The sequence below is a fragment of the Oryctolagus cuniculus genome, chromosome 10, assembly GCF_051225735.1.
Source record: "Oryctolagus cuniculus isolate XC-2025 breed Fujian yellow rabbit chromosome 10, ASM5122573v1, whole genome shotgun sequence".
Taxonomy (NCBI): domain Eukaryota; kingdom Metazoa; phylum Chordata; class Mammalia; order Lagomorpha; family Leporidae; genus Oryctolagus; species Oryctolagus cuniculus.
In genome coordinates this window covers 781,163-795,336 of record NC_142876.1, presented here as the reverse complement: position 1 = coordinate 795,336, position 14,174 = coordinate 781,163, and the positions used below count along the sequence as shown (strand labels likewise).

At 58.2% G+C, this 14,174-nt stretch overlaps 1 protein-coding gene across 12 annotated transcripts in view; it reads left to right on the top strand.

Annotated features, from left to right (window-relative positions):
• The window catches only part of ATP9B (ATPase phospholipid transporting 9B), a 245,959-nt gene that overhangs the window by 217,713 nt on the left and 14,072 nt on the right, over positions 1–14,174 (top strand). For 11 of the 12 annotated variants that reach the window (XM_051840449.3, XM_070049842.2, XM_070049843.2 and 8 more), the window contains 9 exons: positions 329–412; positions 553–723; positions 1,981–2,079; positions 4,330–4,419; positions 5,725–5,869; positions 6,393–6,457; positions 6,919–7,074; positions 7,709–7,773; positions 12,869–12,977. In XM_051840449.3, coding sequence (XP_051696409.3) covers positions 329–412; positions 553–723; positions 1,981–2,079; positions 4,330–4,419; positions 5,725–5,869; positions 6,393–6,457; positions 6,919–7,074; positions 7,709–7,773; positions 12,869–12,977 — 984 coding nt within the window. The remainder of the gene's footprint in view (positions 1–328; positions 413–552; positions 724–1,980; positions 2,080–4,329; positions 4,420–5,724; positions 5,870–6,392; positions 6,458–6,918; positions 7,075–7,708; positions 7,774–12,868; positions 12,978–14,174) is intronic. The other variant, XR_016213832.1, reaches the window with a different exon arrangement.

The window sequence follows — 14,174 nt, the reverse complement described above, 5'->3', positions numbered from 1 at the left end:
AATCTCTGCGCCACAGGCATCTCATATCAGAGTGTCGGTTCCAGTCCCAGATGCTCTGGTTCTGATCCAGCTTCCTGCTCATGCACCATGTCACTGTCTTTCAAAGAGATAAATCAATCTTAAGACAGAAAAGAGAGCTGTGCCTCTTTTGTGCAAGTGTGGCCGGTCTCTTCCTGGAGCAAAGGTCAAAGGTGCAGCTGTGACATCCGGGCCCTCCACCCCCTCCCACCCCGGGGCGAGCCACAGGTGCACTGTCAGGGAAAGCAGGGCAGGACCCAGCTTTGCCAGAGGGGCCGAGAGGCTGCCAGTGACTGTGGTCTCTCTGCAGTGCGGGAACATGGCGCGCGAAGGGCTGCGCACCCTGGTGGTGGCGAGGAGGGCGCTAACGGAGGAGCAGTACCAGGACTTTGAGGTGAGCCCATCACTGGCCTCCATGGCCCGTGGCTGTCTCTGAAGCTGGGTTCATCACGTCCCCGTCAACTGTGCACGCGTGTGTCTCCGCGTGTCCGCGGCTCTGCGAGATGTTCAGAGTATGTGTGCGTCTGTCCACAGAGCAGATACAGCCAGGCCAAGCTGAGCGTCCATGACAGGACGCTGAAGGTGGCTGCGGTAGTGGAGAGCCTGGAGCGGGAAATGGAGCTGCTGTGCCTGACCGGCGTGGAGGACCAGCTGCAGGCCGACGTGCGGCCCACCCTGGAGATGTTGCGGAACGCGGGCATCAAGGTACGGCACGCGCCTCTGGCTGTCGGAGCTCAGGCAAGCCTTGCAGAGCAGCGGGGGTGGGAGTCTTTGGTGCACGGGCCACACCCCGCCCCTCATGCCTGGGACGTGGCTGCCAGCTCACTGCTGGAATCCCTCCCCCTCTCCTGTGTTTCCCAGCAACACACGTGTCAGCTGCCCCCAGCCGAGCCACACGTGCTGCCAGCCACCCCTGGGGCTCCTCACGCATCCCTTGCTGTGTCATCCCAGGCCGAGCGTCCGTGTGCTTCCTGCCGGAGCCGTGTGCTCCCCCCACCCCCTCCATTCAGTGTCTGCACACAGCCAGGGTGAAGCTCGTAGCAGGCCGTGCTCGTTGGGTGTTAGTGTGGGAATCCAGGTCTTGGGCTGGCTCTGGGTTCTCGGCACCTCGCGTTGACAGAAGCTGGGTGTTGGGGCTTGGGGTTGTCACAAGCCCGCCTGTTGAGTGCTTCCGAGGAGTGCGAGCGGCACACAGGCCCAGAGCCCCACACCCTCTCCTGCGCACCCTGCACCCCCCAGTCAGCAGGCCCAGAGCCCCACACCCTCTCCTGCCCACCCTGCACCCCCCAGTCAGCAGGCCCAGAGCCCCACACCCTCTCCTGCGCACCCTGCACCCCCCAGTCAGCAGGCCCAGAGCCCCACACCCTCTCCTGCCCACCCTGCACCCCCCAGTCAGCAGTCTGACCGTCGGAGCACGAGCGTGCGGAGCACTGGCCCTGCCCCCACCCCGGCTGCTTGCAAACCGGAGGCTGCCACGCCTGCCCCCCACCCGCATCCGGCTCGGGTGTTTTGGGCAACTGGAGCACGTTGTCGTGCCACCGACGTTGCTCTTGCAGCTGGTGGTTTTTCCTGGGAATGGTGGGCCCATGCTTGTGTGCCGGCCACCAGCTGTGCCATTGCCTTTCTCGCGGTGATGCTCAGTGGCCGGGGGAGGAGGCGGGATGGCACTCTGTGGTGTAAGTGTCACACCACCGACGGCTGGGCTCGTCTGTGCTGAGGACAAGCTTTCCGCTCAGCCTCCGGGACTTGGGGCTCAGCTTTTGAGGCTGCAAAGTGTCAGCTGGCTTTAAAAGAAAAACTCTGACACTCGGGTAGAGAGAGCTGAAGGGAGCCGTGTCACGCGTGGACACTCACGTTGCGTCCACGTCTGGGCTGGTGTGAGTGATGCTGTGACCGTGTGTGGAGGGCTGCACGTGGGGCTATGTTGTTGAAGTTCACCTGTGTGAATTGTGTCGCTCACAGATATGGATGCTCACCGGCGATAAACTTGAGACCGCGACCTGTATTGCCAAAAGTTCACATTTGGTGTCTAGAACACAAGACATTCATGTTTTCAGACCAGTAAGTTTGTATCTAAACCACTTTGTTTTTGTTTTTAAGATCAGTGTATGTATTTGAAAGGCAGAATTACAGAGAGGCAGAGAGAGCGAGGTCTTCTATCTGCTGGTTCACTCCCCAAATGGCCGCGACGGCCAGAACTGCACCTTTCCAAAGCCAGGAGCCAGGAGCTTCTTCCGGGTCTCCCACGCGAGTGCAGAGGCCCAAGCACTCGGGCCATCCTCCACTGCTTTCCCAGGCCACAGCAGAGAGCTGGATCGGAAGTGGAGCAGGCAGGACGCGATCCAGCACCCATAAGGGATGCCAGCGCCTCAGGTAGAGGCTTAGCCCCCTATGCCACAGTACCAGCCCCCTTACTCAGCTTCTAAAAACATGTTAAAGATGGATTTCTTGTAGCGAGGGACAGTCAGTTTGATCCACAGGCCAAGAGAGCTCTGGACTGACGAGTGCTGTTGTGTGTCTATCACTGTGCGCACGCAGTGCTGCTCTGTCCGACTTGTGGACACAGGTGTGCAGGACACCGTGGGTGTCAGCGGGGTGTCCAGGACCGCTGGCCCAGCGGCTGCCAGTGCCGTGACACATCTCCCTCAGCTCAGCTCCCACATTTGCTGCCTGCATCATAGGACTAAACTTAATTCAGACAAAGATGCACGGTGCTGACCGCCGGCGAGTCCGTGGTCCGTGCGGAGTCTAGGAAGCCCCTGCGGCTGCGGAAAGCTTTGCCTGCCATTCGCGTGTGAGCGTGGTTCGTGCTGCAGCACCAGAATCGCAGGCTGCAGCTGACGGCTGAACTGCGAATGCTTCTGGTGAAACCTCAGACCCGTTGTGGTTGACCTTTCAGTGTGACAGCACCACAGGGCCGGCGTGGAGCAGTGGGCCGAGCTGCCTCCTGCAGGGCCAGCCTTCCAGGTGACACCAGCTGGGGTCGCAGCTGCTCCACTTCTGACCCAGCTCCCTGCTGACGCGCTTGGGAAAGCAGTGAAGATGGCCTGAGTATTTAGGCGCCTGCACCCACGTGGGAGATGCAGATGAAGCTCCTGGCTCTCTGCCATGGCCTTCTAGGAGTGAACCAGTGGATGGAAGAGCTCTCTCTTGTCTCTCCCTCTCTCTGTGACTCTGCAATCCAAATAAATAATCAATCTTTAAAAAAAAACACAGTTGAAGTTATTTTTTCACAGTATAACCTACCTGGTCAGAGATGGGTCTAGATAAATGCGGGCCACCTGGGATTTGTGTTTGTTCCCACCTGGAGAGGACGTCCAGGCCGCACCTGTGGTTCTGAAACGTCTACATTCCAAATGGAGTGATAGCTCAGGAGTATGGCTTACTCTTTCTTTAAGATTTATTTATTTGTTTGAAAGACAGAGAGAGAGAGAGAGAGAGAGAGCGAGCGATCTTCCATTCACTGGTTCACTTCCCAAATGACTGCGGGAACTGGTCATAGCTGGGGCTGGGCCAGGTCGAAGCCAGGAGCCTGGGACTCCATTCAGGGTTCCCATGTGGGTGCAGGGGCCCAAGTACTGGGCCATCACCTGCTGCCTTCCCAGGTGCAGTGTCAGGGAGCTGGATCAGACGTGCAGCAGCTGAGACTGAAACTGGCACTCGGATACAGGGTGCCAGTGTTGCAGCCATGGCTCTGCGGGACAACGCCAGCCCCAATTTTACTCTTTCAGATTATTTAATCCATCAGACAGCAACCAAGAATTAGTGGAATAGCTTGAAACTCACAGCAGAGGTAACAGAAACAGTGTTTAAATATACCTAGCATCCTCAGCATGTTACAAAGAGACGTCTTTCAACAAAAGCTTGATTTAGATAATCCTGTCTCTGACCTGATATCTAGCGATGAGGAGGCCACCTTGCTGGGGCCTGATTTGTTGAAACGCATCCTTCAGACTTGGGAAAGTCAGCTCATCCCCACCCCCACGCCGGCCCGTCACCTGGACTCAGTGCCCAGCTCCTGGCTCCAGCCTGGCCCAGTTCTGGTCGTTGCAGCCATTTGCAGAGGGAGCTGGCAGGTGGGCGATCTCTATCAATAGATGGAACTCTCTGCCTCTCCAAAAGAAAAATTGCGTGATGGAAAAACATTTTGAAATCTACACACAGTTCTTCATAATGCAAGTTTTCCATGAGCTTTATGAGGGCCCCTCCCAAACCAGCTCACCGTTTACCCCGTTCTGAGACTCTGGAGTGCCCTGTATTTGTCAGTGCTAATCCAGGTAGCACGTTAACCGGCACTGCTTCCCTGGAAAGGTCTCCAGTCGGGGAGAGGCGCATCTGGAGCTGAACGCGCTCAGGAGGAAGCATGACTGCGCGCTGGTCATCTCAGGGGACTCGCTGGAGGTGAGACTGGCCCGCTGCCCCGCCCTCCCGCTCCGGGCCGCATCCCCGGGGTTCGAGGTGGGCTGGTGCAGGCCGATTGCAGAGCCTGTCAGGTGGTGGGCCTCGTGCTCCTTGCTCCCCGCCCCACCCACCTCGCCGTCTTGCCTGTGGGACCCAGGTTCATGGCCTCCGTCTGTGAAGCCAGCATGTGCATGTGTGCCCGTGGGGTATAGGGGGCGGGCACTTCAAGTGGGAGAAGGTCCTGAGGGCCCCAGGAGACTGCACAGCAGATGGCCACGTCCACCCTGTGCTCCCTGTTTCCTTTGTGGGTCTGGCCTGGGCAGAGGCGGCTGGTCACTCCAGGCCTTTCCTGCCCGGCAGCAGGCTGTCCTGCAGGTCCACAAGGCCTGGTGGGGGTCAAGGGAGGTGAAGTAGCAGAGTTGTCAGTGCTCTCCTTAAGCCCTGTGGTCCTGGGGTTCGCAGCCCGGCTCGGGCCATGGCGCAGTCTGCCGGGAGGAAGTGAGCTGCCTCGGCAGGGGCAGGCTGGGTCCACGTCACTGAATTCTGTGCCGAGATGGTTTTGTTTTCCCGCCTGTCCGTGTCTGGTGAATTACGTCCTCACAGTAGGAAGGTGGACAGCGGCACCTGCACCAGGGCTTGGAGAGGTGCTCACCATCCTCACCTTCCACGGAGGGCAGTGGGGACGCCTGCTCCCTTTGCAGCAGTCCTGGTCTCTGCGTGGAGCCAGGTCGCGTGGCCCTGCCGTCTCCCCAGTCTCTGCGTGGAGCCAGGTCGCGTGGCCCTGCCAACTCCCCGTCAGCCGTGGGGTCTTCCCTGGGTGAAGGGCACTGTGCCGTGTGCATGTACCGCTGTGGTCAGTGTGTGCGTGTGCATGTGCGTGTGCCGTGTGCAGCCGTGGTCAGCGTGTGCGTGTGCATGTGCATGTGCAGCCGTGGTTAGTGTGCTCCTGTGCGTGTGTGTGTGCATGTGCAGCCGTGGTTAATGTGAGCGTGTACAGGTGCGTGTGCATGTGCCACATGCACTTGCAGCCGTGGTTAGTGTGCTCCTGTGTGTGTGCATGTGCCATGATGTGCATGCGCAGCCATGGTCAGTGTGTGCATGTGCACATGCGTGTGCATGTGCAGCCGTGGTCAGTGTGTGTGTGCACATGCGTGTGCGTGTGCAGCTGTGGTCAGTGTGCTCCTGTGCGTGTGTGCGTGCGTGTCAGTCACCGGCACGCGGTTTGAACTGCTGGGCCAGGCCATGCCCAGCAGTGGGGTGGTCAGCAGCCACATGCGGGCAGAGCTGACGCGGTCGGTGTTGCAGGTGTGCCTGAAGTACTACCAGCACGAGCTCGTGGAGCTGGCCTGCCAGTGCCCCGCCGTGGTCTGCTGCCGCTGCTCGCCCACCCAGAAGGCCCACGTCGTGAAGCTGCTGCAGCAGCACACCGGGAGGCGCACGTGCGCGGTCGGTGAGCAGGCTCAGCCCCGGGGGTCGGCGCACGCAACAGGAGAGCCTGCGTGAGTGACACGCAAAGGCTGATGCTCTAGCGTTGACGGGCAAAATTGTGTGCCAGCTCTGAAACTAGATTGATGTCATCTGCGTTCCTGGCAACGTTTAAAACGGCTTCTGGTGCTACAGCGGAAGACATGGGGTCCAGTGCTGTGTAGCAGGCTAAGAGGTTAAGCCGCAGGTGGGATGCCCACACTCGGTACTGGAGGCCGGGGCAAGTCCTGGTGATCCAGCTTCCTGCTAGTGCAGCTGGGAAGGTAGCAGCAGAGGGCCCAGTGCTTGGGCCCCTGCCAGCCCTGTGGGAGACCCGGATGGAGTTCATGGCTCCTGGCTTCAGCCTGGCCCAGCCCCAGCTACTGAAGCATTTGGGAAGTGAATCAGCAGGTGGAAGATCTCTGTCTATCTGTCTGGCATTCTGTCTTTCAAACAATAAGTCCTACAAGGAAGATGTGATGATGGACAGGCGCTTCTGTGCTCCTCAGGTGATGGCGGGAACGACGTGAGCATGATCCAGGCGGCGGACTGCGGGATTGGAATAGAAGGAAAGGTGGGTCTGCTCTTTCCCGGCACGGACTCACAGCTCACGGTCAGGACGCAGCACGTGGTCAGCACGTGGTCAGCGCGTCCCGGTCAGCAGGGAGGAGGCATGCAGTGGGCGTGTCCCGGTCGGCAGGGAGGAGGCGTGCAGTGGGCGTGTCCCGATCGGCAGGGAGGAGGCTGCAGTGGGCGAGATCGTTTTTTAAAATTTGAGATAACTGAGGTTTGGGCAGCTGGCTGAGGAGGCCCAGGACGGGGGTGCTGTGCCTGTCCCTGGTGCCATGCCTGCCTCTGCCTGATTTCTGTGCTACCAAGAGATTCCTTACACCAAATTCGTGTGAAGCACCTCTTCAGTGCATCCACCCTAGGGCCGTGGGCCCTGTGCTGTCACAGCTGTGCAGAGAGCTCACGTGGCCTGCAGTGGATGGGGCGTGCGCCCTGATGCCCGCATGCTCTCCACTCTCTCTGCAGGAAGGCAGGCAGGCCTCGCTGGCGGCAGACTTCTCCATCACTCAGTTCAGGCACATCGGCAGGCTGCTCGTGGTGCACGGGAGGAACAGCTACAAGAGGTCCGCCGCACTCGGCCAGTTCGTCATGCACCGGGGCCTCATTATCTCCACCATGCAGGTGCGTCCGCTCCTGGGTTCCGTGGGGCTGCGGGGCTTATGCTTGGGGGGATGCGCATAGCGAGGCTGAACGGGGACCCGTGACTCTGACGGCTGCTGTCCTGATTCCTGGTGTTACCGAGGCTGACTGGGGACCACCCTGGTTCCTGGTCTTACCGAGGCTGACCAGGGACCACCCTGGTTCCCGGTGTTAGCGAGGCTGACTGGGACCTGTGGCCCTGACGGCTGCCGTCCTGGTTCCCGGTGTTACCGAGGCTGACCGGGGACCACCCTGGTTCCTGGTCTTACCGAGGCTGACCAGGGACCACCCTGGTTCCCGGTGTTAGCGAGGCTGACTGGGACCCGTGGGCCTGACGACTGTTGTCCTGGTTCCCAGTGTTAGCAGGGGTGACCAGGGACCACCCTGGTTCCCGGTGTTAGCGAGACTGACTGGGACCCATGGCCCTGACGACTGCCATCCTGATTCCCGGTGTTAGCGAGGCTGACCGGGGACCACCCTGGTTCCCGGTGTTAGCAAGGCTGACGGGGACCCGTGGCCCTGACAACTGCTGTCCTGATTCCCGGTGTTAGCGAGGCTGATGGGGACCCGTGGCCCTGACGGCTGCCGTCCTAATTCCCGGTGTTCTCTCTTTAAGGCTGTGTTTTCTTCCGTCTTCTACTTCGCGTCGGTGCCGTTGTACCAGGGGTTCCTCATGGTCGGGTGAGTTACGTTCAGTATTTACTGTACCCGTGAAATCATTCATGAAGCAGCTTTTATACTGAAAGTTGTGTGTACGGTACCGAGTTTTCTGGGCAGTCCTCCCGCGGTCCATGTTGGGAGTGGGTGGCACAGATAGGAGAACTGCTGTTCCGCTTGGGCTTTCAGGACAACTCCGGACACTTGCTCCCCTTGGTGACCGTGCCGTTAGGTTTCTCACAAGGTTTTGTTTTCAGGAACTGTGTCAGAGCTGCAGTTCATGAAAGCTCAGGGACTTCCTGCCACTGCTCATGTCCCATGTGACATGTTCAAGGACTGCCTGCCGTGGTTACACCTCAGTCAGGGACCACACGCCATGACTCACACATCAGTCAGGGACCACACACCGTGGTCACGCCTCAGTCAGGGGCCACACACCATGGTCATGCCTCAGTCAGGGGCCACACGCTATTGTCACACCTCAGTCAGGGACCACACGCTGTGGTCACACCTCAGTCAGGGACCACACGCCATAGTCACACCTCAGTCAGGGACCACACACCGTGGTCACACCTCAGTCAGGGGCCACATGCCATGGTCACACCTCAGTCAGGGACCACACACTGTGGCTCACACCTCAGTCAGGGGCCACACTCCCTGGCTCACACCTCAGTCGGGCCACACGCCGTGGTCACACCTCAGTCAGGGGCCACACTCTCTGGCTCATGCCTCAGTCAGGGGCCACATGCCATGGCCACACTACATAACACACTAGGGCTCCACCTGCCGTAGCTCACACCCTGTCCAGTGTGCTTGGGAATCACCCATCTCAGGCAGTTGGAGGCTGTGCAGGTGATGTCGCTGGGAGACACGAATCATGGCCACGGCAACAGCTGCCCTGGTGTGTGCAGGCCGTATATCCTTGCTAGTGACACAAGGAGCCCGTGACTGTGAGTTAGCATTGCTAGATGGTTTCTTCCTGGAGCCCATGGAGATGGGTGGCTTCAGAATGCCAGCCCCCTTGTGGCCTACGGGAGGCCTGAGCTCCACAGCTGAACAGAGCTGTGGGGGCTCCTGCTTCCAGTGTGCGTGGAGCAGAGGGGACGGCTGTAGACTTCCAGCCCACTCAGCTGGAGAATGTGATCCAGTGTGGGAATGAGTGGCCGCGGCTGCAAGGATGCGATGCCTCAGAGAAGAGAAGTGATTCTAGAACTGCTGGCAGAAACAGCAGAGATCCGGGAGCCCTGGGAAGACAAGGTTTCTTAGGCACCGAAAGCATGAAAGATGAAAGAAAAATTGGCAACGTGAACTTCATCAGAATTAAAGATTTTGTCCTAAAGACCAGCGACCGGCAATTGGCACAGTGGCCAGGCTGCCACGTAGGATGCCCACGTTCAGGGTGCCTGGGTTCAAGTCCCAGGCAACCGGTGATGGCTCTGGTAGCAGCTCCCTGCCAACCATGTGGGAGACCTGGATTGAGCTCCTGACTCCTGGCATCCACCCTGGCCAAGCCCTACAAGTGAACCAGTGGTTGGAAGTTCTCTCTTCCTGTCTGTCTCTCTGCCTCCCAAATAAACAAATACGATTTTTTAAAGATTGATTGATTTGAAAGGCAGAGTTACAGAGAGGCAGAGGCAGAGGCAGAGAGAGAGAGAGAGAGAGAGAGAGGTCCTGCATCCACTGGTTCACTCCCCAATTGGCTGCAATTGCCAAAGCTGTGCCCATCCAAAACCAGGAGCCAGGAGCTTCTTCCAGGTCTCCCACATGAGTGCAGGAACCCAAGGACTTGGGCCATCCTCCACTGCTTTCCCAGGCCATAAAGAGAGATGGATTAGAAGTGGAGCAGCCAGGTCTTGAACCGGCGTCCACATGGGATACTGGTACTGCAGGCAGAAGCTTTATCTGCTACATCACAGCACCAGCCCCAGTATATGATTTTAAAAGCATACAGATAGGTAATATTCAAAGTGCAAATATCTGACAAAAGGCTTCGCTTCTATCTGGAAATTTTAATGACCTTCAAGTCAGTGATAAGACAGCTCAATTTTTTTTAAAAGGTTAAAAGTCTGAACACATCACGCAGAAGATAAGCGGATGGCTAGAGAGTACGATGTCATCAGTCATCAGGAGATGTCAGCGTGACGCAGCTGCAGGCCACTGCAGAAGCCACACTGCCAGTGTGCAGGTGTTGGTGGGGTGTGTGTTGCCAGGCAGGTGTGGCCAAGGATCCTGCCTCCCTTTGCTCAAAAACAAACAAAAAGGGGGAAATGTGGTGGAATGAGAAGGCCATACCAAGATGGCCGCTGGCAAGCGTCAGTTACTCAGGAATGGCTTCGGAACCCACCTGGCAACGGAGCCTGCCTGGCAACAAGCAGTGATGGGTTACGGCATAAACCGCCCCTTGACCGGATTGGCTGCCTTGGCTATATAAGCTGCTGTACCAACTGAAATAAAAGAGTCTGCAGGCTGCTCACCTCAGGCCCACTTTCCCCCAACTCCAGGGTCTATGTGGTCACTCTGTGCTTCTTACCCCCACTACGCTCCTTCTCTCAGAACGAATCCACAGCAACAGTGTGGAGCCTGGCTCTGTGCTGCTGCAGGAGTGCCGAGTGCTGGAATTCTTCAGAAACCAGCCTGGATCCAGTGTTTACCCGGATGTGAAGACACTGACATCTGTACAGAGCCGTACATCAGTGTCGTAGCTGTGTTTCTGATAACCAAAAACTAGGAAAACCCAAATGACCACCAGTGAGTGGACAAAGAGCAAGCTGCTTACATCTACTGCAAAATGCCACTTGGAAACCCCACGCCCCGAGAGCCGGGCGTCTGGAGTTCGTGCTATGGGACCCCATTTATATGGTCCCAGTAGCAGTAGGAGAGACCGCGGAGCCCCACGGGGCCTTCTGGGCGACGGCGGCACTCTGTGTCCTGGTGCTGCAGGAGGCCACAGAGCATTTGGCAGAGCTCAGCAGGCTGCACCCTGGAGGCTGTCTTCGTGCAGCCGTGTTTCTCGGAGCCCGAAAACCTGGAGGGATTTCTTGCACAGATAAAGAGAGTTCTGCATTCTGCAGAACAGTGGTGCCACGTGATCCCTCCTGGTGACCTCGAGTGACCAGCCGGGTGAGTGGGTGCCCTCCCGTGGGGCGCAAGGCTCCAGCAGCGTCACGAGGGATGGCCTTGCTGACTTCCCAGTAGCTGGGTACTTCTTGAATTGCTTGGCCTTGTTAAGTTCCTAAATTCTCAGGGAGAAAAAAAGCAACTAAAGATTTGGAGGAAACTTTGAAAGTTTTATATAAGTTTAACCTAATGAAGAAGATAAAGGCTGAATTTATAAAGCACTCAGAAGCAAACATGTTTCGTTTAAGATTTCTGGCCAGTAATAACCCTGCAGGAGTTACACTGACACGAAGTAGAGAGTGTCTACATTGTGACCGTGGACTTCTCCACTGCAGTGTGGCCTTTGGTTTCCAGGTGTCCCAGGGCTGGAGGACAACCCGACGTCACGGTTGATCTGTCCTGGTTCTCTGCACTGGGTGCGTGAAAATGAGATTTTTAAAGCCCAGTTGCACTTCTAGGAAGAAGGCATGGATGTGCTTCTCCCTGGTCCTCTAGGGGGCACACTGCACACAGAGTGAGCTGCAGAGGGCAGGGGGAAGCAGCATCGCCAGGGCCACCAGGAGCCTGCTGGGCTCTGGCACACTCAGCTCCTGGAGCCAGCGACCTGGGAACACCGGCAGGCGTGATCCCAGCACAATCCCAGGCCTCAGCCAACAGCGTTTGAGCAGCGAGTGCTCTGCTACAGCCAACCTCCTCACCTCCTCAGGAGCCCAGACTCCCACCTGATGAGACAGGAGAAGCCCTGGCACCCTGGGGTGGTCGATGGCGAGTAGGCAGCACCAACAAGGAGCGCCCGGCAGCATGAGCCCACCTTCCCGCTGCAGCAGCAGTGGAGCGAGAGGTGTGGACGCAGTGCTCAGAATGCGCCAGGTTCAACCCAGAAATCCCAGCGAGCCAAGAGCCAGGGAGCTCTACACGTGGAAGCAAAGGACAGGCCTCCGAGGCCGCCCTAGGGCAGGGGTGGCGTCCTCTGATGGAAGTCCTCAGGCAGCCACGTGGGATGCACAGGACACGGGTGGGGCGCACTCGGACTGGAGCAGAGCCGGCAGGAGTGGAGGAAACAGAGTGCAGTGGACGGGAGGCGACCCTGGAGGGACTCAGCGAAGCAGAGGACAAGACAGCCGGTGTCTCCGTGGCCACTCCTCCACAGCCATCTCCACCGCCTAGGGAGGACTCCCCTGAGACCCGTGCACATCCGCCCATGTCCTGCCTTCACTGTCCCCTGGTGCTGGGGTGGCAGGCGGTGGGACCCGAGGACAGAGCTGAGGTGTGGCACGGGAGCAGTCTGCCAGGTGCCGAGCAGGGGCTCCACCGTCACCGGTGCTGACGCGTCTCTCCCGTGTCAGCCGGCAGTCATAACCCGGGTGTCGTCCCGGTTGGCACTACTATGCAAAGGAAATGAATACTTGTGTTCACCCAAAAATATGGGCAGTGCATGCTCCGCAGCAGTTTTATTTGAAATAACTAAAACCCGCGGGCAGCCCAGATGTCCGTCAGGGTGAACACATGGCCCAGCAGGCCGCAGTTTCCCAGCCCCACAGAGCGGCCCCTGCGGGAGGACAGCAGAACAGGGTGGAAGCAGCCTGCCCCGAAAGGTACAGGTGGCTGACTCAAGATGGCAGAGAAAGAGTGCAGGTGGGAGGGAGCAAAGGGACAGGGGCTCGGGTGCCCTGAGAGGCTGCAGGGTGCGTCCCTCAGGACTGGGGCAGGGGCCAGGGCCTCGTTCTGTGTGAGTCTTCAAAAACGTTTTCACCTGGGAGTGTTTGTGCTTCTCTGTTGCTGGGCCGTGGGACACATCCATGGAGCAGGCTGTAGAGGGGCTCGTGGGTGCGGTGCAGGGTCTGTCCTGTGGAGGCCCCGGCGTGCTGGCTTCGAGGGAGGCCGTGCTCGATTGACAGCGGTTCCGTTCTGCTCTGGTTCTGACGCTCTGACCTGCACTTCTGGAGGGGCGTCACCCTCGCTGTGCGCTGCTGACTCACGTACTTTCTGCCTGGTCTGTAAGGTACGCCACTGTGTACACCATGTTCCCCGTGTTCTCCTTGGTGCTGGACCAGGACGTGAAGCCGGAAATGGCCATGCTGTACCCGGAGCTGTACAAGGACCTCACCAAGGTAGGCACCCAGCAGGCGCCGTGTTCTGCCACAGCCGCCGGCGGGGAGCACCCTGCGCGTGCTGGGCTTTGGTGGGTTTTTGGACAATTATTGTCTGCATCCAGATGCTTTCTGTTTATCCTCATTACTTTTGGCGATTTCCTTTCGCGTTAAATTTCTAAAGGGCCTTCCCCCCGGGAGAAAAACGGCTCTCTAGCGCCAGCAGTGACGCCCTGGTGCTGTGCTCAGATCAGAATAAAGTGGGCTGCAGGCGTCGGTGGGCTTCAGTGAACTACGTAGAGGGACCCCTGGTGCCTGGGCTGCATGCCCAGCACGCCCCGCAGCAGGACCTGAGGACCCACTGCCGGGGTCTTCGCTCAGTGGACAGTGCATTTCTGTTCCTGAGAGCCCTGAGAACACCTGCCCCAGGGAGTCCCATGAACCCAGACCTGCAGAAGATTCAGTCGGTCAGCATGAAACTCTGAAGACTGAAGTGTTCCTGAAGGAGGCCTTGGTTTATCACCGTCTCTATGGAAGCCTATTTTGGGACAGGAAGTACAAGACCACAAGCGGACGAGAGGTCATGTGTCCAGAGGCAGACTGTGGGACTTCGCACAGGCCAGCGTTCCCGAGCCCACTCGGAGCACAAACCCCACCACCTCCGCTGCAGTTAGGGTCACGCCTGCTGCTCGGAGGGTGTCGGCTCCATGCCCAGAGCCGCCCAGTGTGGCACCGGGAAGAGAGGGCTCAGGCGTTGAAGTCCCCTGACAGTCACCACTCGATGACTTCGGGGCCTGGTGGAATACAGATGTCAAAGTTCCTGGAGAAAATGCAGAAAGCCATACTGCCTTTTAATCTGTTTTACCTTGTAGTATAAAATAAGACATAAACATTGTTGTCATGGTGATAATATCCTATGACTACCAGGAGAAGTCACCATACATTACATGTATTACAAGAGGAAAACAGGCTTTTCCGTTTAATAGCCTTCGGTGCTAAACCATTGTGATAGCGTGAAGCAGAGTGCACCAGACACCCAAAGCGAGGCACCGTCGTGACAGCTCGCACACACCTCACATCCAGAGACAAGCGCTCTCGAAGGCCGCATCGCCACTGCGGGGGATCCGTTCTCCTATAGGAACGTGAGACCAGACGAGCTGTCCTGGCCCAGGGGACGGACGCAGGTGTTAGGGCTGGCGCAGCAGCAGCCACACGGCA